This window comes from Anoplolepis gracilipes, chromosome 9, assembly GCF_047496725.1.
Source record: "Anoplolepis gracilipes chromosome 9, ASM4749672v1, whole genome shotgun sequence".
Lineage (NCBI taxonomy): Eukaryota > Metazoa > Arthropoda > Insecta > Hymenoptera > Formicidae > Anoplolepis > Anoplolepis gracilipes.
In genome coordinates this window covers 7,340,382-7,365,912 of record NC_132978.1, presented here as the reverse complement: position 1 = coordinate 7,365,912, position 25,531 = coordinate 7,340,382, and the positions used below count along the sequence as shown (strand labels likewise).

The following is a 25,531-nucleotide window of genomic DNA, read 5'->3' as shown; positions in this document are numbered from 1 at the left end:
TAAGATTTATTTCGTTTTTAATTTTTTCAATTGTAAAAACATACTTTATCGACTTTTGTCAAATCTAGAACTGATCTCCATTCTTTTAATTTTCATATTCAACCATATTCTAGATTCCTTTAGTTTCTTCAAGTTCCCTACTTAACAACCATACTACAATGAAATGAGATCACGTATGCTTGCTGCCATTCACCGAATAAACTCTTTCAAGAGAATCAAATCAACAACATTGTCAGACACGAGCTTACAACGAATTACCGCGCGTCTCTTCGTAATAGCCGATTAAAACCGAGATAATTCGTTTCGTTTAATCACGGCGATAAGCCAAGGTTGTATCCCTCGCGTGAACAGAGACAAGGAGGCCGCCGTCGCGCCGGGTGGTAAAAGAGAAACATCTGAGCGAATTGAGAGCGCACTTGAATTTACCGTCGGGAAATGGGCCGGGTGTATGCTGGCGCGGTAATGGGAAATGCGACAGATGCGAAAGGCGACAGTTTCGCGATGAAACTATCGCGTCGTATAAAGGGTGAGCCGTTGTTGCCGTCGCTGCCGCAGTCACCGTCGCCTCTGACGTCGTGAGGGAAGAAGAGTGCGGGCGGGAGGTAGGGTAGCTTGCAACCGACGACATAAACTTACGATAGCGCAAACGACCGCGACATCAGCCGGGGATGGTCGGAGCCGGGTTATTTCGTGAACAGGGGTTTATTCGCGCGTTGACATTCGTCGTATCGCACACGCGCCTCGGCAGCGCCTCGGTAACGACAGGCCGTAATTCTTATTTGCGCGGCCGCGTAAAACGTGCGTATTTTGTTCAGCCTGGTCCTCGAAATGTCTTCTTCCCTCGGAGGAGAAAGAGGAGCCGGTAGTTGGCCCGCCCGATGACGGCGATATTACACCTTCGCGTACAAATTTCGCTCTCGGTTCTCTCGATTCACTTTGAAATTCTAATTCAATTCGGGCGACGATGTAAATTCACGACCGCACACAACAAAAAAAAAAAAGAACGTGTTGCAATATCGTATTTATTTTTCCAAATAAAACGCTATAGAGAGAGACCTTTCAAAGTCAACGCACTTGAATCTAAATTTAATTTCACCTATATTATTCTTATATATATGTAATATCGTTAACGTTATATTTTTAACATGATAAAATACTCAACCATATATTGCATTATATTCTTGTATTGATGCTATTAAATTAATTAACCACTGCTCTTTAAATTTTTTTTCTTAGCATTTAACTTCGGAATGCAGAAGAGAAATTAAAGACACATTAAATATACATTGAGGGATTAAAGCAGCTTGTTTAAATACAGCTCTCGTTCTTCCAAAGAAGCGGTCATGTAAAAATTTCATTTAAGGGTTAACGAAACATCCCAACTTTCGTTTAAGTAGTATAACGCCAACTTGACTATATCACGTCCGCCTGTGGAACAACGAGCGGCGTACCAACGATCTTTCATAATTGAGAAGCTCAACTTTTAGACTTCCGCCAACCGCAATTTCGCGAAGATACAGATTACATCCTTCCAGAGTTACTTGTTAAATTACTTATACCGCAGAGGCGCCGAGACGTAACACTACCGTTATCGCTATTCTTGTTAGAATCTAACTACCTCTACTTCTGTATTTTCTCCAAGAAAATGTATATGTACTCCTATGTAATGTAAATCAAATCGAATTCCCGTCAAGTTAGATAATAGAATCGGAATTTAATATTAACAGAACTCACCTACTCTTCTCGAAACTATCTATAAAACGCAATATTTTCTAAAAATATTTTTCTAAAAATATTTTCCACAGATTACTGCCACTCGTCGTTCGTTATACGCTCTCAATTATCGTTATATCTGCAAATGTCGGGAAACATACCGGATTAATTATGAGATTTTTTTCTATAAATGAGCTTTATAACCGAATTTTCTTTTATGATCAGGAGGCATACGATCGTCATGCCTCGTCAAATTTAATACAAATTGTCTTTGCGACAAAATATCTCCGTCGACTGATTCGTGTCTTATTTATTGTTGTCTAGCAGTGGTTTATTAACAAAGGAAAATTTTCACGAAAGGAATTGATTCATATATATATATTAACATGTCAATCGCGACTTAACAACATTGTTCTTTAGAATTGTCACGGAATTTCTTAGGTTTTCTTTCATACAAAATTGTTTAGAAGAATAATTGCCGTAGAAAATTTTGGTTACAGGTCTTATCAACGTTTTCTATTTCAGTCTATTCGAAGAGTAAGTACCTCAAATTTAACACTTTGGCCATGTTAAATTAATATAAATGCACGACGCGTTTAATACGCTTGCATTTAATATGCGTGTCACCTCGTAAACGTAATGAACCGGAGTCTACAGAACATGTACGCGTTATGGGAATATTTACGTAAGTAACAAGTAGCAACCGAGAGAGTAACTCAGGGGCAAGGGTTATAACCCGGCAGTTATACAGTTACGACGTCGTACCGGTTTGATATCGCCGGGATATGTCGCATTCGAGGAATACATCACGTTTAGTGCTACATGGCTTGAAAAACGTCACACGTAAAACGTCAGCTGTAATTGAGACGCTCTTTGTTGGTCGTTATATATTCTTTCAAGTCCAAATCGATGATCTTTCAATAATAACGATACAAATATGTTAAAAATCAACGTACGTAAAAAAAATTGTGAAAAAAAATTAAATGTAATTCAAAAGTAGCGTTAAAAATATTTCGCGTGTGAAAAAGATCGTGATTTTTTTATTTAATAAGAATTCTTGTATATAACATAAATTTTAATTTATTACAACCGTATAGATGTAAATTAATATTGTACCTTATATTTTTAAAATATATAAACAGGTGCTCGTAAAAGGAGTTCTGATGCACTTGTAGGATCGGAGTAAACCAGTAACGTAACACGACGTGATACGCATGCCCCTCGAGCGTACACTATGCCAAAGTGATTGTACACGAGATCGCACTATTCGCGGCTGAGAGACTCCATTGCCAGGAGATGACTAAGAAGCCTTCGGTTACATTCGCGATATGCGACCGAGATTCCCGCTGCACGTTCTCTCGTGACGTTTCCCCTGTGTTGGAGAACGCGACAAGATACGTAAATCTAAGATAATCGCGTGTTTGCGACGCGATTCGCACGTAGAATCTCGCGATTCACTCTTCCGGATGTGCGTGCTCGACCGATTGCATACACTGTACGACACACACACACACACGCGCATACAGAGTGTTGCGAGTTTAGTGTCGTAAACAACGGGTTTGTTTACGATATCAGAGTAGCGTATAAGAAGGCTAAATATAATCGGATTAGCGTATAATTGCGTCACCGTAATCACGGCGGTATGTATATTTTACAGACGATATGAATTTAACGTGTTACACGTGCGTAATACGGATTGTGATTAGTATGAACAATGCATATAGTGTGTCCATAGATAACCGATCATCGATATTTGTAATGCAAATTCAACCTATAACGATGAATATCCGTTAGGTAATAAAATAACGTTGGAAGAAGCCAAAATGTAGCTTGCAATATAAAAGCTACAGCTATGCAGCAAGTTGTAACTACATTTAGCTTCTCTTCGCGCGTAATAAAAAGGACGTTTCGCGTCGGATATAAGACACGAGGGATAAGGTGATACGGAATTTCGTTGTTCCCACGATGTACCGCAATAGTATAGCGGCGCGGATCTTTGCGCGATATATCCAAATGTATATATTTGTAGCTGGACTAGAACGGGACGGATCATAAATATACATGGAAATGCGGTGAATATTCTCGTGCGCCGGCATATAAAACTGACGGATAATGGCCGGGACGTGTTTACGATATCAAAGTGACACAAGAAGGCTAAATATAATTTAACGGCGTACTTTGCGGGTCTGTCTCTAATGTCTTTAGCTTTCATTACCGATGGCAACGATAACAGGATTTCGTCTTACGATATTTGCGCGTTTAAAGGTACATTTTGGATTGTTTGTAGTAATATGATTATATAAATAAGAATTGACCGATATAAAAAGTATATCTGAAGCTGTAATTGGATTATGTGTGTTTTCATAGTACGATCGCCAACAACGTTAACGCTCGACCATAACATAATTGTGCAAGATATCGCAATTAAATCAAGTTTACAGAATTCGCTTTACATGCAGAATCCCCCCTTCATCGCGATGTAGATTCCGAAGAATCCGTTCGTCCCCGAGTTCCTAAGCAATTACGACGGTTTCCAAGAGCATTTCGCGATCGCCCGCGCAGTTCGAGGCGTCGAGGTGGCGGCGGGCCAGAGAGGGGACATAGCAAGAAGAGTACGAGTCCCCTCCGTTTTCGCTCCCCTCATCCCTTTCAGCCCTTCCGCGTCCATTGGCGAAGACCTCATACATATTAATGGAGATCGGATCGATTTTACTGCGCGCTCGCTTCTTGCCGTGTTTAGGGACATCGACGTACCAGCGCATAAGCTCTTCGGTCCGCCCGCAATGGTTATTATGCCATTAACGTAATGAAGTTAGGTGGCGGAGAATGCCACCGGGTACAGAGACAAGGGTTGGCGACGGCGGCGGATCCCGTCGCGGAAAAACGCGCTGAAATACAAGCGAGCAAGAATCTTCGATGATGGACTGCGCGTACGTTTTCTTGCATCGAACGTGACGATCGATGCACATTTTATCGTAGACGGTCGATAAACCTAATTATACAGCCGATGGTTAAGCCATGGTAAACTTATACAGTCATCAACCGCAACATATTTATTAGTTATTAGCCATCAGGATTTATAAACTTTTAGTTGTTAATTAATGAAGTAATCTTAATTGTGCCGATATCATAATGCGGTTAAATCACTATTTTAATTACCAATTATTATTACTGCAACTTGTATAGATCGTACGTCAATCTGTCATGCGTAATATAAATATTCTGTTACACATATTGTGAACGAATCGTGTTTAAAATTGTCGACAAAATGTAACTATGTACGACCGTCTGCATCAATGATTCAGTAACGATTCAATAAACGGTTTATAGACAGTCCGGGAGCATTCGGTTCCTATTATCGGGTCGATGCAGCTGACGTGTTCGACGTACGCTTGATATGTTTGTACTAAAGAGACGAGTTTCTTGGGCCAACACTTGATGCATACGGAGACTCGCCAATTAATATTTCTTGTATCAACGTTTGATGGAACATACTACATTGCTTTTCTACTGTATACATATTTGATTAATGCAGAAAGAGATTTAGAGAAAATACTTTCTTTTTTAATAATAATTATCAATAATAATTTAACAGTAACTTTGACATATATAGCGAGATCATTCTTTTACAACATTTTTATTTTAAATAAAACACGACTCTTTTCATTTGATCGAAAGCAGAATATTTGACTGAAATTTCGACTACGACTCTACGCTAATCACGCGCCTTTCTCCGACAAACGACAGAAGAACGATAGAAGAAAGTCCTGCAATGCGCCGAACCGTGAAAGTATTCGCTCAAAGGCACCTTTCACGCCGGTCTTTTGAGCGCCAAAGATTCGGACGACCGGAAGAGCAAGAATATGAAAGGAAAGCGAGTGGGACAAATTAACGATTCACGCAATTTTATAAAGCGAGCATCTCGTATAATCCAACGAGGAATAAGTTAAAACATGCTACGTGCTTTTGATAAGAACTTTAATCTTCACGCTTGCGAAAGTTTATCCCGAACGGCCTCGAAAATCCGTTCGCGGAACCGGTCTGACCGCTATTTTAATACAACACAGAAATTAATCCGTGAAGGAACAGATGGTTGAAAAATTGCCGGAAAAATATACTTTTATGAAAATGTTTTTCATGTTATCAATTCTAATGAAAATTATGTTAGTTTATATTATTTTTTCATTTTATGTTTTATATTTTTTATATTATCAATTCGAATGAAGATCGATATAAAAATTGTTTCAGTACAATTTCTATTTAATTAACTTGTTAACGCATGCATTACAAAACGCAACTTGCAGCTATATTAAAAAAATGCAGTATAATTATAACGTATGCGTTGAAAAGTTACGAAATATGCCTGCTAAACGCAAAGTATTTTTCCATTATGTTTGCAAAATTATTACAATCTTTTTTTAATTCACTACATACATCTATACACGGGATACGGTGTCTGTCTATTTCATCGTTCTATCCGACGTGCTTCGTGCTTCAACTAGAAAATGAACAGAATCTCGCACAAAGGGGTCACGCGCGCGGGGTATCTCGCTGTTTCGCGTTTCCGTATAATATTCGACGAGTCCTCGTCGACGGGAGGATTATGAGTACCGGGATGGTATTCGCTCCGGCCGCGATACGTAATGCGATTTGCGGTGTATTCGCCGCACAAAAGATTACCGCAGTGAGTTCCAACGAGCCATGTACACGGGATCTTGGGCGCGCCCGGTAATACTTCCGCTGTCTAATGCGGAAGAAGGGCCCTTTCAACAGAAAGCAGTCTGAAGGTACTCGGGCTTATTGCTCTCTGCGCTATCTCGGGATCTCGTTGTGTGCGGGCACATAATAAAATCATATATAGGGAACGTATGTATGAGCTATCTCTCTCAGACGCAATCGCGATATTCATTAACGCGATTTATTTCGCGATCGAAACACGTAATAATTGAAATCATGCTTTGACATTATTAAAGTAAATATTTAATACATTACTTTTCACTCCTTATTATAGCTGTATCGACATATTTTTATTAATTTAATTTCAAATAATAAAAAAAAAAAATCAATAAAATTTTCCTTGTGATAAAATATAAATTTCCTTTTCACGCTTATTATTTCTGATTTTGTATCTTTCCATAATATTCTTAAAAGTATGACCATTGTTAGAATCGATGTATAATTTTCAGATCGTATCAATCGTATTCAATCGTAGCGCAATTTTTGCACTCAAACAATTGCAATCAGTAAACATTGACAAATATAGAAAAGTAATTTTTTATTTGTAATGTTGACACTTACCTGCGAATGACTCCAGACTTTCGGTTTCGGACTCGATCTCGCATTGCTGGTCGCGTTCCCGCTTACGGAATTGTTAGAGATGTTGCCAGGTGACGCGGTGGATTTGATGGACGGTTTTTGTGTTTTTTGTAACTGTGTGGCTACCGCTGTCGATGGAGTAGTAGTTCGTTGTTGTTGCTGTTGTTGCGTGGTTGTCTGTTGCTGTTGCTGTTGCGTTTGCTGCATGATCTGCTGGATGAGCTCCAGCTGCTGTTTCGTGAGGCCATCGTTGTTGGCGCCGGGAGACGTGGCGCTCTGCAAAATACATTTAGCGGATGTTTTAACAACAAATCAAAAAATACATGTGATAATAAAATTACTTTTGAAAATTGTCAATACGTAGGACCTAATCCTCTTACTCTTTCTTTCACTTTCCAATCTCTATTAAATCCAAAATTTGCTCACGTTTAATTATTAAAATTTAAATTTTTTATTTCATTTTTAATATTTAATTCCTTTTGAAAAAATCTCTTTCGAAAAAATAAACCCTATATCGTCTATATAAAGTAATGTACGTCATTATATCACATTCATGTTGAAGAGTCGGTGGCTCGTTTGTACATTTGATCGAATCTAACCACAATCGGCGGATCTAGCTTGATCCGGTCGTGATCGGTTGCGAACGCGACCGCAAACCATAATTGATCATACCTTAATAGAACATAACGTAGTCTTAGTGTCCGAATCGAGCCCGCGTTCTGACAATAGTCAAACCGATCAAATTTAATAATTTATCGAATCGCGATGAGAAATTACGAGCAGCACCGCGTGGAGGTGCAATCTCGACATCCATTAAAACGAGCGCCGACTATAATTCTGTTCATAAACGCGCTGCAATAAACCGTAAATATATCCCGTGTCGATGTATCGGTCAACTAGTGCGTGACTATAATTACGCACACGTGCACGTGACGCCTAGAGTATCGCGTATACTAATCTGTCTTTGTGCTTCGTTAGCGGCTACCGTATATAGGTATACGTTAAATATATGTATCGTGCGCGTAAAAGCCATATCGCGTTGCAAACTCTCATAATTTCCACTCGAAAACTACAATATTTAACCATACGCACACATTGGTAGAAAAAAAATTATCTTTAATACATCAATATTTCAATATTTAAAAAAAAAAACGAATAAATTAATATTAAAATATATATAAAAAAAAAAAGAAAGTAACTGAAGCTTTCTACTTTATCACGTTATATTTCACTGTTATATAAACATGATAAATCCATCGCTGTGATAATGAAGCTTATTCGAAAATATTATAATTTTAATAATTCTTTGGATTTGGAAAAGAGGAAAAATAAAAAAAAATATATATTTCATTAGATCATTTTTGCATATTTTAGATAAACGAACGGTATATGCATTGTACTACACAGATTCGACGCATGATGTATACAAACGGGTTACAAAAAAAAAAAAAAAAAAAAAAAAAAGGAAAAAAATAAACGTGGAAATATCGGCGATCAACGTTCGCACCTGCATCCTTGTACCGCTACGATACACGCTTTGTTTTACAATTCGGCGATCGCGGTGTGCGTATCCTACGTCGTTTCGAGTATCACCGATTTTCCGATTGAGCTCTTTTCGAACTTTTGTACACAGGACGCCAATGTGTGTGCGATACAGTAAAATTCTAGATGCGGGCGGCGATACGATGTTCCAATTCGAATGACGATTTTCGATGACGACGGGCGGAAATCGCGATACTGCACGGCGGCATCGGATTCTTTCACAGATACGCGGGGATGCGAAGTATGGGCAATAACAAAGGTATGCTCGCGATTTTTAATTAGAGGATCACCTCCGAATAGACGAGCTAGACATTGTTATCATTATTTTCTCTTTGATAAATGATTTCTCGAATTTTTTCCACGCAATCGCGACATAAATATTGTAACGTGAATCTATGTAACAAAAAAGTAATCTCTTAAATAGTAAAAATCAAGGTTTTTCTTTCAAATTAAATTTTAAAATTGCTCGTTTGCTTTGAGAAATATATGTTATACATTCGTCCTTCCTATTATATTAATTTATATATGCATAATTATTAAATTTTGTAATGTTAATAAATATAATATATTATTTACTATTCTATAATCACGACCATTGAGATGAAAATTAAAAGTCCGTCAATCGTAAATAGCCCAATCGATAGACGACTTTAATTATCGTCAGTCGGGTTTTCAGCGAGGGCGACTAAAAGCGTATATTGCGGACAAAGGAATTTATTTTGTTCGCACGCTTATTTCGTTTACTTCGCGCGACAAAATGAGAACGAGCGGCGCGGCGTGAGATAATTGCGTCGCGAGGGGTACCGCTAATCAGTTTTACACGTTGATATGACGACTGCATGTACGGAACGACGCGACGCGACGCGACGCTCGCTCGCGAGTGTGTTTTCGGCCGGCAGGGCGAATTGAACCGTCGATTAAAATTGGATTTGTTAATTACTGCAGGGAACACGGTGGTGGCGGTAGCCAACGGCTCCGATCCGGCTCATACCTTATTAAACCTTCATTTCGTAATTCCCACACTGCCGTTTATCATCGTCGTAATCAGCGGACGTTCCATGTCTCGTTGACGAGCGATGCGTACAAAAGCGCGTCGCGTTTGCATTTTTCCATTCGCGAGAGACAAAGAATTATTCGCAAATTTTAAGATATTACTTTACTTATCGATCTGCCAGCACACACGATGACAATTTTCCGCTGGATAATTAATGAACTATTTAATTACCGCTAGAATTTCGCAAATACCGAGTGCCCGCATTCGCAAACAATCGATTGCCTGGAAGCGAGGTAGTATTTGTAAATAGTCACGCGAGTAATGAAGGCCGCTGATATAATATGCGCCAATGTTTCCGCTTTATTCATGAGAGTTTGAGGATATTAATCCCATATCGTGTTTTTCAGCACGCTCTTGCTTTCCGATTCTTCAATTTGTTACCGCCCCCGTTCAAAACGCTCGTTCCGTATCAATAATGCGCGTTAGTCGCGTAATTACAGAAACACACTCATTACACCAAAACGTTACGTTAATTGACGTGGGCGTTTATTAAAATACGCGCTCTTTAACCATAAATATTTATTTTTGTTGGTATATCGTGATGCACATCGCGATTCACAATGTATTGACGCATTTCATGCATATTATTATGTATGTTATTTCTCGATGCAAGCTATGTGCACGTTTTTCCATTTCCACGTATATATAATTTCCATCACATGTATAAATTTTGTGGTTATCTTAAATAATGATAACCACAAAATTTACACAAGAATGTAAGAAATTATTTCACTTATAACCATGTTTTTCTATCTGTTGTACTTTTAATTATTGTATAATCATGTTACAAAGTTCTCTATCAAGTTTTTCCACTGTCGATGTTTTAATATTTGCTACAAACTTTTATTATCCCATTATGCAAAAATTGTGTAGCGACCAATGCTTCAGATATTCGCGGCTTAATTGAAAAGATATCATTCTTGTGTTAAAAGTGTAGACATATATATTCGTTAGACTCGTTCGCGTTCCTCCGAGACCGCAGTGAAAACTACAAAGCATCCGTTGCCGAATGACACCCTTATCATATAGCATACCCGTATGTCGCGATCGCCATTTGTAGCGCATACAAAACGCGCGTTTCCCGAAAACGGTACCATGACGGCCGCGCATTTGTCAACCGCGAGTCCACGGTCGTCCGGAGCGTCTGCGAAACTTCGGTGTGTTATCTCTCGGCGTATATATTCGTCCGCCTGACAAATCGCCGCGATGGTGAGAGAGACGAGAAAAGGCCGTTTCTCGAAACTCTCAACCTCTCTCCTAGGATCATCCCCCGGTCCTTCCTCCCCTTCTCACGACAAGAGTTTCCCTCGCGCGTCCTTGGCATCCTCGCGTGATTCTCACGCGAGAATCGCATTATTTCTCCCGTCCGCTCTTTCTCTCTGGCGTGTCCTGACCCTCTCGTTCATCATTGTCCTCGCCTACCGACCCACTTTCTTCGATACGTTCTGTTTCTCTTCTCGCACGAAATCCATATACGTGGTTCTCACGATTAACAATTATCTATACAATTGATTCGAGTGGAACGATAAGAACTAATGAATGTCAAACTGTTGATTTTATCCAGAATTGAATTATAAAATAATTTTGTTTATAAATATTTGGCAACTTTTTAAGATATTACTTATCGTGGATAGTGTTATGAATCATGAACATTAGTTTACGCATTTAATCTGTTGCACAATAATTACATATAATAAATGGACTCGTGTCGATAACAAGAGAAGAAGAGAGATTATGCACACAACGCTTTATTTCTTTCACTATCTAAACTTGACGCAAAAGAGCAAGTATCGACTGAAATACATACTTTATACTCAGTTGAGCAATATACTCCGATACTACATGATTTATAACATCGTACGTCCATAGACTCGCTCAAAAACTTCATCCATCATAAATATTCGATGAACCGATAAAAAAGTGAATTAATCAGGATTTATAATTGTAAGCTTTCTCCTCAAATAAATAATAAAAGTAAAGCGACGTAGTCTTTCTTTATCGATATTTTATTAGTGTACCAAGCATTCGCATCCATGTATGTATAGCGTGTCTCGTTTTTATGAGCTTTCCACACTTGTTACCACCGACCGACACACACACACACACACACATATATATCATTCCCGCATTCATTTATATATATATGATACACGCACGATGCAAAATATATGCAAACGAAGAAATGGAATTTTTCACGCTCGTATAACGCCTTTTTACCTTGTCATTATAATATAACGGAATGTGAACGCGTAATATACAGAGTGCGAAAACCCATCTACATGCTTATTTTCTCTGTGTAAGTTGCATCATCGATATGTAAGCCGGAATAATAAATAATATAATATGAATCCCTGAATAGAGAAAATGCGAACGCAAGTCTTCAATTGAAGATTTTCCAATTTAAAATAAAAATAGGCATGACCTGGAAAATACAATACAAGCATTATAGTCAGGGAATTAGTATATAAATGAGGAAAAGATACAGAAAGATACGTTCATTTTGACACAAAAAGTATAAGTAACGCGAAACATGCACATATTGAATAAAAAAAAAAAAAAAAAAAAAAAAAAAAAAAAACGCATTTTGTTAGTCTAAAAATAACGTAAAACATATACGCGCGACGTATTGACAGAATACGAGGCATATTGATACGTGAGATTGTTACGGAAATGTTGTCAAAACAGATTATAAATTCTGATGGAAGAGAGAAGAATGAAACACATCGTGTTATAAAATAATTACGTCAGAATGAGGTTCCGATATATTGATGTTCGATACTTCCTCATGATTTCAACATAATTTTAATTGTCTATTTTCATCTGGCGTTGTAATAAAAAATCGATGCACATGCTATTGTACTGAGACTCGTTAGCGATATTAATTATTATTTTCAGATATAAGGATTTTCGATTGACCATCGTCGTCATTCTCTATATTTTAACATGAATTCCCTCGATATGCAGTTTCCCGCAAACTTTCAACGAGGAAAAGAAAAATTCTCTAAATTATTTCGATGCCGTTTCTCGTGCATTCTTGCGAAAAACGAAGAAGTCTCTAAATACATCCAGCAACATCATGCCTCGTAATATAAATCGTAAAATCGCTTTCGCATAAATAAAATATCCGTCGCGTTGCGAGAGAATTCAGCCCAACTCAGGAGAAGGATAACGAAGCGTAGTGAGGGAAGAGGACGGGAAAAGGGTCGTAGTCCTCCTCTTTCCCGGAATTAAATTAATTAAGCCAGATTATCTCGGCGGATGTAAAAAAAACTTCAATACGGCGGACGTAGCCGGGCAACTTTTCCAGCTCGACGTCGACGACGACGATGAAGACGATGGCAGGGTCGAAGGGATGGGAAGAAAAAAAAAAGGAGGGAGCGTTCTCTTCGTATACTTTTAATTCGCTTAGACGGCCTGCGTGCGACCGCTTTAAAGCCGACGTGAACGGTCTTATTACGGCGCGAAGGCAGGTGCTAAAATCTCCCTGCGCGCTCACATGTTTTCGTCGGCGACCGTCAATTTTCATCCCAAAGTTTTTCCGTTTTCCGATAAGACGCGTGATCTCCCTTTTCGCAAGCTACCTCATCCCTCGCGAGTCGTTCCTTCGCCCTGAACTTTCCTAGTCAAGTCCCGCCCGCTCCTCAACCGCGATGAGCAGCTCCCACTTTCTCCCGAGACGACGCACTTCGACGAGATAACTTTTCTCGCTTCTTGTTTCTCGTCATCGAGTTTTCGTGGTGTAGAGTCTTGGCGCTTTAAGAACGAGCAACGAGTGTGAGATTTGCGCGATAGTGATATTTTGTTTCGGTCTTGTGGGTTGGAAAAGCAGGTAGATAAGTTTTAGAAGAGACGAGGATTATGTGTTAACATTCGTATTACGATATCTTCATGGTGGTAAAAAATTATCGCGTTTTTCTTCCAACGCAGCTTTACATCCTAAGGTTATTTTTTTTTTTTTTTTTTTTTTTTTTTTTTTGTAGATTGCTGCAATCTCTAATTCTGTTTTTGATATTTTCTTTATATTTCATTTTTTTCAATATTCATACAATTTTCTCAAATAGCTAATATATATTATTGGCTTTCTTTTTCATTTTAATTAGTTAATTAAAAACTATTGGTCGCTCATCTCTGTCGAAAATTTTACGAGAATTTCATCAAATAACACTTTTAACATAACTAAAAATATCTCGAATCATCTGTTTATTATATGAACTTTCTGAATGAAGAAGTGCCGAGTAGTCAAAATGCTTGAGAATTTCAGAGACTCAGCATATCATTGTCATGCGTTTAATTAATAGTCGGTTTATCGACTTCGTATCACAACGCGTTGTCGTTTCGTTATACGAATCGTTATGAAATCTCGCTTCTCGCTCGAGATCTTGCAACAATGAAATACACGGTAATCCGCAACAAAAGTTTGTTCGTTAGCTTGTTCGTCAAAAGTTTTCTCAGTCTTGAATTTTCCCTTGGTATCATCGTCGTCGTTGTTGTTTCACATTGCCAACGGGCAAAACCGATCGAGAGACCCGCCGACGATTTCGCTATCAGGACAAGAACTGACAGTTGAAAGGCTTCAGAGCACGCAACTGCGGTGATCTAAATTGCCTAAATCAGGCTCGCGAGGCGTGCTGCGCGTGTACACGCTTGCAACAGGACGTACCGATATTCGATCGACTGTCACAGGCCTAATTGCAATATTGTCCGTTCAGAGCTTGGCATTCGAAACTGGCATTAAAGCGGAATTCTATTTCAATACCAATATCGAGAAATCAGCGTCTCTATTAATCGATACAGTGCAACGAAAAAGGAGAAAAACATTCTGTCTCCTAGTTAGGAAAATTATTAACTATAAAATGAGCACTATAAATGCATGTAAGATATAGGCTCATATTCAGTACGCGTTTTTATCGATACGCGCATTTAGTATATATTCACGTTAGTTATACTATAAAATTTCAGAAATAAATACGCGTTATTTATATAAAAGCGCGTGATGTCTGAATACGGGCAATAGATTATAGTTATTCTCTAAATTTGCTATACAATGTGCTATTTGTTTGTATAAATTCTTTGATGTTGTACTTTTTCCTTCTGCACAAAAGACTTTCCACTGTTTTCACCCACAAGTTTGCGAGAGAAGCCGACTGCGCGCAGAGGAATTCGCATTGGCAAGCGCGACGCGCGGTGTAAGATGCGAAACTAATGCTAAACCGGAAACCCATTGATCCTACGGCAGCTAGGGAAGTTGCTCGGGCGCAAGCGAAAGAACGAAAATTTGAAAAGCAAATTCACACTGCCTCCGGTCGCGCGAACATCAGCGTCGCCGTTGTTCGCCGGCGGGTGGAATCCGAAAGTACGAAAACTCAATAAGATGATCTCGATCCAGTTACGCATCGCGTCGGTCCAAGTCGCTGCTCGACTCCCCGCGAACGCGCGTATTATTATTCCTTTTTTACCGAAACCGCGCGCGCGGGACGGAAAGTTTTCCCTCTTCTATCCGGGTAGTCGGCCCCGGATCGGCGCGATTTTCTAACTTTATTCGCTCGCCGACGAAGATAATAAAATCACCAACCGCGATATCTGGAGCGACAACGGCGAAATTCCTAACTGCATAACTGATTCGCGATGGATGCGATGCATCGCGCGTTCCGCTCAATTCCGGAACATGATCAAACATCGAATTAATTAGCGACTGCATCGATCTCTCATTTCGCGCTATTCAATCGTAAAAAAACGGAAATGCGCTTTTCCTCTCTATGCTTGTATATTATTCTTTTGAAGATTTCACCGAAAGGGACAATTAGAGAATACGCGAGTAGATTATTCAGGTAATTTCGAGATAATTATTCAATAATCGACATAATTGCGTATTTTCAACTCTATTATCGGATAAAATATTTGTACCAATTGTATATAGTTTTGTTCCAAATGACAGGATATAATACGTCAGCTTGTGTCTGCTCTCCGCGGGATACGTGGTGCAGTCTGATAAAACGCACAAAGTATACATTAACTCGGTTACGTCGTACAACAGACTCGTTGATTTAACAAAGTGCAGTCTCGCATCCATGACGAGCCATGAGATCCCTTGTTTCATTGAAAAAGATAAAAAAAAAGAAGAGCACATGTATGATAGGATCGCGAACCGTTTGATTTAATTTCGACGTTTTGTAGAAGATGAAAAATATGGATTCTAGCGCAAGATCAATTTCGAAGGGCGATCGATTTGAGATCCTTTTACAACCGAGAACGAAACGAATATCCTCTCGATTTTTACTTTTCTTCGAACCCACCGTCTGTGATTTTTCGCTCGAAGGTTTGTGTTCTTTTTAAAATCTATTGATATAGCATCGAAATATAAAATAAAATTCTTTCATTAATATTAATTTATACTTCACTTTTTACGAATATTTATAACACTATCTGGTTATATTTAAATTTATACAAAAAAATTTTTCCATTTTTTTCTATCATTTCTTGCATTATAAAAGGGCCTTACAAGGGATTTTAATATCGTTGATATTAGGCAGTTTCTCAAGTTTAGTACGCGCATTACGGTAGCGATAATAATTCGATACGACGATTCGTTGCGCAATGTGACGAGTTCACAGACTTTATGGACCATTCCATGAAGAAATGGATGACAGTGATGTGCCAGGAGAAGAAGGAATAGCGAAAACACGGGACGATGTATAGATGCACGCGGTATAGTCTTGTGTGATATACATACAAGTAGAAATATAACATATTACTTAAGACACGGCATCGGAATGGCGAGTCCGGTTTCCATCCGCACAGCGGGTCTGATATTTTATAATTTATAGAGCAGCATTTATATACCGCGATGCGCGCGGAGTTTAGTTGTATAGTTTGTCAGGATCCTCTCCATTTTCCCCACCCGGTCTTCTTCGTCTCTTTTGTCGAAGGGATCGCGGAGACGTGTTTTACGTGAGAGTGCAGGTGCTTGCTCCCACGTAGACGCAAATCCAGGAGCGCACGCGGCGTGCTATACATCAGGGTTTCTCAACTTAATGCTTTAACGATCGATACTGCCTCTCTCGTTCAATCTACAAGAGCTCCTTAGAAAGATTCATAATGCTATCTCGGTGTAATTTTTATTAAGGTAATGATACTTTAAGAAATATATACCGCTCTTTTTACATGGTACAGTGACATAAGTGCTTTGAAGTAAAGATCTTATATATATTTAAGAAAGAGAATTGTGCGAACTGTTTCATATTTTACATGCTTATATATGTATTTCCTGAGAGATTTAAACAGCGTATCAACAATCTCTGATGCAGACACTTGATAGAATTGAGAAACGCTGCTGCGCACGATGCCGCAAAACGTTTTGTACATCTACGCGTTCCTCTCTTACGCCCCGGGATACGATCTACGCTCCGAGATTCAGATCTCCAATTAGCTGTATATCAAGTTGAAGGGTGAACGCTGAACACAATCATCCGATTCTGCTTTCCATTGAATGCGTGGGTGTATGCGAAAGAAGATTATCATGATTGCGCATGAATGACGCATTTAGAATTGTTAGAGATAATTCTCGTTCTACATTAGAAATTTGATTTGATTTTAAAAAAGTTTCTTTAACATTAACAAGTTCACGAAAAAAAAAAAAGAGGATAAAATATTTATAAAAGCACTGATATATGTATATGTATGAATTGAAAGTCGGTATGTAAAATAGCGACCATTGTGATATTTTTAATTAACTTACGCGAAAGAAAATTGCGTTATCGTAAAATTGTTGCTATTTTCCATATAGAAACGTTTAACAAGTAAAATTAGTTGTTGTGTTATTGTTATTGTTACCTATACCAAACTAACTTACCGCGGCAATTTGCAATTTGAACAATATTTGCAAATGTTTAGTTCGCATCTCATTTTAACTTCCTAGAACGTTAAATATTTTACATTTTCGATATACAAATTCATATTGTAGTTCTGAATTTGGTATAAATATATCAAAACATTCTTATTTGTTAAATTGTTATTACGTTCGACCAGGGACTAAGCGCACTAAAAACTAAGATTTCGATTTCCAATTAATTGTAACAATCGAATGTTTGCATTCAATTGGATTTGCTTTTTCAAAATATCTGTGCATTAAACATACAAGCACATTGTTAAAAATAAAAATCAGAGAAACGATGTGGCGACTACGAATTAGTTGTCGATAAAAGAATTTAATAATTAATAAGTAAACTAAGTAAAAATCAATATATTTACGGGGATAGATAGATAGATGATAATATTTATTTACGAGAAAATGTAAATCTGCATTAAAAGAGAGATTTTTCAGATAAAATATTTCTCGAATATTTCTCTTCTAAACGTGATTTGAATACTTTTCTACTGCGAATAAAATTCTCAATCTTTCATTGCCAGACGGTCGCGATACTCGGCGATGCATCTGGCGATGTCCACGCATACATTCGTCTGCACGGTATTAACCTCGTGGACACGAGGAGCGGCTCCGATTGCGACCCGTTTCAAAGCGAGAGATGGGCACTCTGACGAGTCGAGATTTCGATCTCTAATTAGCTGTATATCAAATGAACGCGCTCACCCTGGGTCCACTTGAACATGGAACACGCTGCCGTGTTGCATCGTACTAGCGTATGCATCTCGTACACCCTACAGGCATATATGTATGTCATCTCTGTTTACGTCGCGTCTTCTCGCGCCGTCTCGTTCGACATCGGTGCATTCGTCCCCATCCTGCTGACTTTGATTTGTAACGGACGCGTCGCGATCAGTGGATGAATGAACATGATGCAGCACAGAGATCGTTGGGATGATTAACAGACAGAGAACGAATACCCATGTCCGGCCGGGTTTGATTTCGAATCCTGAACATGAAATACATGATCGTGCCTTCGACACGACGAAAGAAAATGTCAATCGCGATGACAGAAACAAAAGATAAAGTTGCACGAAACACGTATAAATGTTCGTATAAATAACCAAGCAAAGCATTTTAAAAGATAGTCATTTTTTGGTGCAACATGGAAATTAAAATTATGAGACCAATTATTTATTTTGAAATTAATTATTTTAAAAACTGTAGGCTCTCTCTCTCTCTCTCTCTCTCTCTCTCTCTCTCTCTCTCTCTCTCTGTCTGTCTCTCTTTCTTTCCCTCTTTACGTGAGCGACTTTGTAAATCGCGCAACGTCGACGCCGCTGGAAAACGGAATGAAAAGGGCCAGAGGGTCCAAACTCGAAACTCAGACGGTGCTACGTGACTTAGAAGTTTAGCGCGCTGAAGAAAATATGATTCAATTTTCCTCGGGGCGTCCCGAGAAGAGCGCGTGCCATCATTTTTGAAAATGATATTCTACGTGCAGCGGAACACACATTTCGTGCGAGCGCTGAGAACTTAAAAGAATTGAAGATGATAAATCTCTCTCGATGTATAATGATCGCGAGCGTGAAAAGAGAGACGTTATTGCGACAGGGAACTAATTTCATTCCACGAGGTCATTAAAGCGATTTTCTAAAAATATCGTATTCATCTGCCAAACCTTTGTCTATTTCTTAAAGCAAATGCAGAAACTACGTGTTCTTACGATGTCACGTCGATATTGATATCCCAGGTGTATGACGTAGCTTATGCAGATAAGAAAAAAACTACTTGCGCGCGAAAATGAAGAAAAGAAAAAGAATAACAAGGGAAAATGACCTCCGACCACGAAAGACAATCTTTGTTGAACATGCGGCGGCTATCGTCGAGCGGCGACGATCCAATTTCCGTCGAGATATACTTTTACCTAACTGACGCGGCCCTCCGTGTGATGGATACTCAAAAAGCCTCTCACATCGGTATACAGAATTTTATCGTTTACTGATGCAATTTTCATCGGGACGCCTTATCGGCGCGGAGGTGTGCGGAACTGCCATATATCATTACGTGGACTTTTACTACGATCGTCTATACACTCCAAGTTTTGACACTTCAAGTCAGCTACTTTTTTATCGTCTACTTGAAGCGTAGCGTATCATCAAGCCGCTCAAAGTAAATTTGTAAAGAGTCGCGTGACAGCTATAAACGGTCTCTTTCTTAGATCGTCTCCAGAAAAATATACATAAATATCTATGCATGTAAAAGAGTAAATACAGCTAATTTTTTATAATAAAGTGTTGATTTTTTTATTGTACATAATTTTTTTATATTTACGATCCTACATGTCACGTTAAAAAATGTAATGCATAGTCTGATGCATTTTTGTAAGTCGCTCAAATTCCAAGTTTTCCATTTGTATACAGTTGAGTTGATTAAAAAAATATTAATAATTAAATTAAAAATATCAATAATTAAACTTATAATATTATATACAATATATAATATAAAAAATAATAGCCCTCCTTATCTCTTATCGAAAATAAAAATAATAAATTATAAGATTTCTTTTCGCGTAATGCATTCTGCTCTGTCCAAAATATTAAATTAACTTACAACAGGTAATTAATATATGCATATAAAGAGAAATACAATAATACATTATTACATTTAGTATAATTATAATGTTCGTATCTCCGTATCTACTTCATTCAGTAGAAAAGGACAAACACAAGTCAGCCGACAAAAAACAAAGCATTGGTACTTGGAACGCAGCGCGTCATCAAATCGCGATAAATGCATCAAAGGACTATCCGCTACGAATACCGTGAGAAGAATGGCTTCTCCTCTATCGTTTACGCCGGATCTTCCGAGGGAACGAACCTACAAGAGGGACAACTGCAAGTTCGAAGCCGCGAATGTAGAGGACGAGAAATTGGAAGACGAAGCCTTCGAGTGGCTTAAGCTCGTCGACGGTTAACAAGTTCTCGTCGAGGATCTCTTCGGCCGTCTCCGGAGCCACTGTAGGCTCTGCCTCGAGAGGACATGGCATGGGGGTAAATATACCTTAGCTAGACGTACGTCGTAGAAAACGCTTGTTCACAGCGTTGGGACACACACTTGTCGTAGCACGCGGCGAGTTAATCGGAAACTCGGTGCGTAAACTGTGGATATTGTACTCGCGTGCGTGTTAAATTGCATATCTACGAGGATTCACAGAATAACCTACATTCATCTTTATCGTGCGTCTTTTGCGTGCGACTAATGACACAAAATACATAGTAGTCCGCTTTACCCACGTTATTCTCTTTTTTCTTGCACTTTCATATTTAATAAATATTCTTTCAACACAATTCTTTATTTATGATTACAGAAAGAGAATAACGTGCGTAAATTATCTTTTTTAACAAAAAAATGTGAAGGAACATTAATGTGTATATTTATCATCATTAGTAAGGAAGAACATTTTATGACCCCGGGCAAATAAACTTTATACGTAATTAGCGTGAAAAATTCTCCGACATGTTACGCGTTTACGATATATCTCAGTTATTAGATTTAAATATTTCACGACAGTTGAATAAAAATTTAAACCTTGTTTCGAGATGCCACAGTGCACGATTTTCAATCTCGTTAACACAGTTCTGTTGAAATCGCTACCACGAAATTGTGAAATTCGCGATCGCGAAAAAAGAGCCGCGAGAAGGTATAAGCTACACCGTGGAAATTTCATTTCGCGGCTCGTCCGGCTCCGGCAAATATTATCGTAAATTTCCGCCTTGGCGTATCACCTGCGGTTCACCGTCGCCCCTTATCTCCGCCCCCATTTGCCCTCTTTCCTGCACGCCTCGGAGAAATATTTCTTTCCTTCGGGCCGATAAATCAACGCGGTCCGTTCGACACGACGGTCATCAATAACGGTAGTGCTTAGGCTTTTTCTGCGCGGCACTCGCGCCGGAATATCGAAAGCCTCTACGGACATACACAGCGTTTCGTGTATATGTGTGTGTGTGTGTGTGTGTGTGTGTGTGTGTGTGTGCAACGCCGTAGCGTGTAACGATCTTCTCTCTCTCTCTTTCTCGTGCATGAGAAGAGTGCATGCGCAGCTTCGAAAAACTTGCTACCGCGTGCAAGTTTAATGGCTCGGAACGGCGTTGCGCCAAGTTGCAAGGGCTCGTTTATTTTTCACAGACAGCCAACCATGGCCCTTTCACAAGAAGAGAAAAATTATCCGACGGACCTTCCCAGAAATTAAAAATTGTATTATCGATGCGCGAGCAAAAAATGTTTACATATAAAAAATGTTTAAATATATATTTATTTGTCTCTAAATATGAAAGAATCGTTCATAGTTATACTTAATTTAAATTCGAGTTAATTGCGGTCTTTATTTCTGGCTTTAACGATTTAAAAGAATCTCGTATATCCGTTATTATACCGGACATTGCAGATAAGAATGTTCGCGTAGCGGTCATTTGTGTGGACTTCATTCAGTAAAAGAGCCCAGATATAAATCAGCCAGAGTACCAAAGCAGAGGGCTATTACGCTCGTAATTCTGTTAAGATTGCACTGCGAAAGCACGATATATTCTCTCTCAGAAAAGAAAGTACGAACCAGCGATTTCGTTTGGAAATTCAATGACTCAAATGCGAAAAGGTTGAGAATTACGAGAAATTAATCGGAAAGAACGATTGAATGTGGAAATATGACATTTTAAAAACAATGGTTTTCTCTTAAAATAAAATTGTTTCTAGACCAAGAATAAATTTATCGCGTATTTGAAAATTTATAATCGTATTCCATCGTTTACATAAAAAATAGAGAAGGAATGAAAATGCCATAAAAATTTGTATTATATAATTATTGTATAACCCAGTAAATGTTCAGAAACTTTCTCTGTAATCATTTTCATATTTATCTTCAACTATTATTTTCTATCAATATAATAATTAATGATACCAATTAATAAAACGGTAATAATTATTCCTTTCATTTAGAAACTAGTGTCAATGACAATTAATGCTATATAATTAATTTTGTTATTAATAATATGCTAAATATTTGGAGTATTTTGCAGCGTCTCTCCAAAGTATATAATTACATAATAATTAATATTATCAAAGTGTAGACAGAAATATCGCCAGTAGAGAAAGATTAACTAAATGAATCTACCAGAAAAGTTCGAAAGCAGGAAAGCGGTGTATAAATATTATACGCCGGACGAAATATCCGGTGTTAGCTTAATAATTTAAAAACTTCGTACTACGGTTCTAAATATTAAAGTTCTGACAAGGCCAATTAAACATGAAATAGCCCAACCAAAAAGGACTACGAGGCAATATATGTTACGAAGTTTCTCGTTATTATTGGGCTAACCACATATGTACATAGACACAACCATATATCGGTCTGATAATTTCCCGTCTAGAAGCAAACTCTTAAAGCGAAAAAGCGTTTATTCTCTTATATAATAAAAATGTCACTGTCCATCATAAATACAATATTACGCATGAATGCAGCACGTATTTTTTCAACAATACCGAATCTGAATTATCACTCTGATGTAGCGCGTTTTCTACTTCCGATCTTTAAACAAGAATTTAATAACGGCAAAATCAGGCTGTCTAACCTTCAAAGCTAATCCTTTTCAGTACATTTCAGGAATTTCAGCAATTGCGCGTTTCGTGCCACAGTAGAATTGGTTGGCACTGACATCGAATCGAGGATCGAGGATCGAGTATCGAGTCGGCACAGGAATCGAATTATTTTCAGGATTGAAGACTTTGTTCCGCCATGTATAAGCGACAAGGCGCTAACTCTATCTTTAGCGTCTCAAACGTACGTTGAGTTGCATGTACGATGCGATAATTACAGAATTGGATAATATGGAATGAATTGCATAACGTAATTAAAATCAGATCGTTGCAAAGGAAGAGAGAGAGAGAAAGGAAAACTTGTTTTCAACTGAAAATACTACATCGACGACGCGCAATTAGTTAGAACCGCAGCGGCGGCGTCCAAAGTCGCATAAATCGATTCAGTGACGCTCGTAAATCAATCTTTGAGATTCAGTCTTTCGCAGTTGTTCGACCCAGTTCTTGCTATACCGCTAAGAGAATGATTGGACGACTCTTTTTGTATAGGAAGCTTTAAAATACATGATAAATTGAATAAACACGATCGATGCGAACAAACATTTGATAAATATTTTTCATTAATTGAAGACAAGAATATTTGTTTAACCCTTCGTTAGGCGCAATATCTAATAGATACAAATAGATATTATTTTAAGCCATATTACTACACCCTGCGATTTTATTATTTATCTATTGTAATATTTACGAATTTGTTCTTTACTGTTTTTGACATATTTTAATACCTGATATATTAACATAATGTTAAGACAAAGTTGTTTTAAGAACCAAAGAAAAATAAAGGAAAAATATTGCGGCTATAACGCCGGGTTAAATGAATGAAAAAAGCTACGAGGGTATAATATTTTCAAAAAAATTAATCTTTCGTTGAAAATAGACGTGTTTAGTTGTGTATTGTTATATAAGCAAAAATACATGCAAGAGGTTTTCATATTTTATACACAAGATATATGAAAGCCCTTTATGTTATTAATATCCGTTAAAGTATTCATAGAATGTTAAATCTATGCAGTGTTTATTTGAAAATATATTGTAAAAAAAATGGCTTTTGAATAAACCGCATACCGACTGTTTTTTTGAATTGACGATCGCGCTGTGATCTCGAATCAAGCGAATGCAGCGGACATATATGTTACATTAACTGTATGTATAGTTATACGAAATCCTTTTCCCCGTGGTATTTCATTGTAATAGCAAGCGCGTGTTACCGAGAATATTTCGTGCGAGATTTGAAATTCCACGATTCTTTGACGTCATTACCGCTCGTCAAAGATCCGTCGGAAAATTCACGAGAATGATATCATCAAGATTAAATTCCGTAATTCCTGCAGGGGCAAATATTTGCACAACTGAAAATCACGCCGGTGGCAGTGTGCCTGGTAATTGGCCACGAATATACGGATGAATACTCCTTCGCATACATTCATATTTTGAAGAAGTGGAAAAAAAAAAGTATAAAATAAATCTGCGAAATCGATATTTTTGTCACGTTATGCAAGACTAGTTGCGCGCGGATTCAATTTTTCGCAATTCCCGATGATAAACGAGTAAGATAAATCGTTTTTCTGTTTAACTTAATATTTTTCAAAAAATGGAGATGGCTGTTTGCAATCGGTGATGCAAATATCGGTACATTCACAGATTTATATCACACTACAACATTAATATTGAGAGATTATATCTCACTTTACATTTTAACAACAAAAATCTCAACATCGAAGTTTTAATTTACTTTGGCAATAAATTAATTCTATGATATATCGAGTTAATTCACGAAATAACGATGAAAACGATTCATATTTGCGTTTGCAAATTCCCAATAAAGTTCGCGTGAAACATAGGATTAAACAATGCGGCTTTACGTCATATCTAGAAGAAGAAATGCCGTTCCTCCAGTCGCGTCCCTTGACTTTAATGCATAGCTCCGGAGCAAGATAGTGATTTTCCAGGGCGATAACCGTGATTTTCAGACGCGACCCGGCAAGCGCGAATCGAAGTCGGTTGAACGACCGATAGACACCTTTTGATGTCGAATCACTCTTCCTCTTCCATCCCCTCGCTTGCGGCGAACCTGCTGAAAGGTTCCTAGGGGTGCGACGCGAACACACTCGGCTGCCGCACACACTTTATTCCCAACCCATCGTTCCGTCCCAGCGATTTCGAATTCCCGAACAAATTTGATCGTCGTCGTCGTCGTCGTCGTCGTCGTCGTCGTCGCGTCTAGTCGGGCTCGCATCTCTACGTGACAGAAAAATCGCGAGGTTGCTCGCGCATCGGAAAGCTACTCTTTGCCTCTCGTCGCTGCTTCTCCCCTCCCCCCCCCCCCCCGCTCTCTCTTTCTCTCTCCTGCATCCTAGTATATAAACCCTCATCCGCCACCTCTTTCATTCCTC

At 38.4% G+C, this 25,531-nt stretch overlaps 1 protein-coding gene across 8 annotated transcripts in view; it reads right to left on the bottom strand.

Annotated features, from left to right (window-relative positions):
- LOC140669440 (uncharacterized) overlaps window positions 1–25,531 on the bottom strand; it is a 388,002-nt gene that overhangs the window by 53,883 nt on the left and 308,588 nt on the right. For all 8 annotated transcript variants that reach the window (XM_072899289.1, XM_072899288.1, XM_072899282.1 and 5 more), the window contains one exon: window positions 7,012–7,305. In XM_072899289.1, coding sequence (XP_072755390.1) covers window positions 7,012–7,305 — 294 coding nt within the window. The remainder of the gene's footprint in view (window positions 1–7,011; window positions 7,306–25,531) is intronic.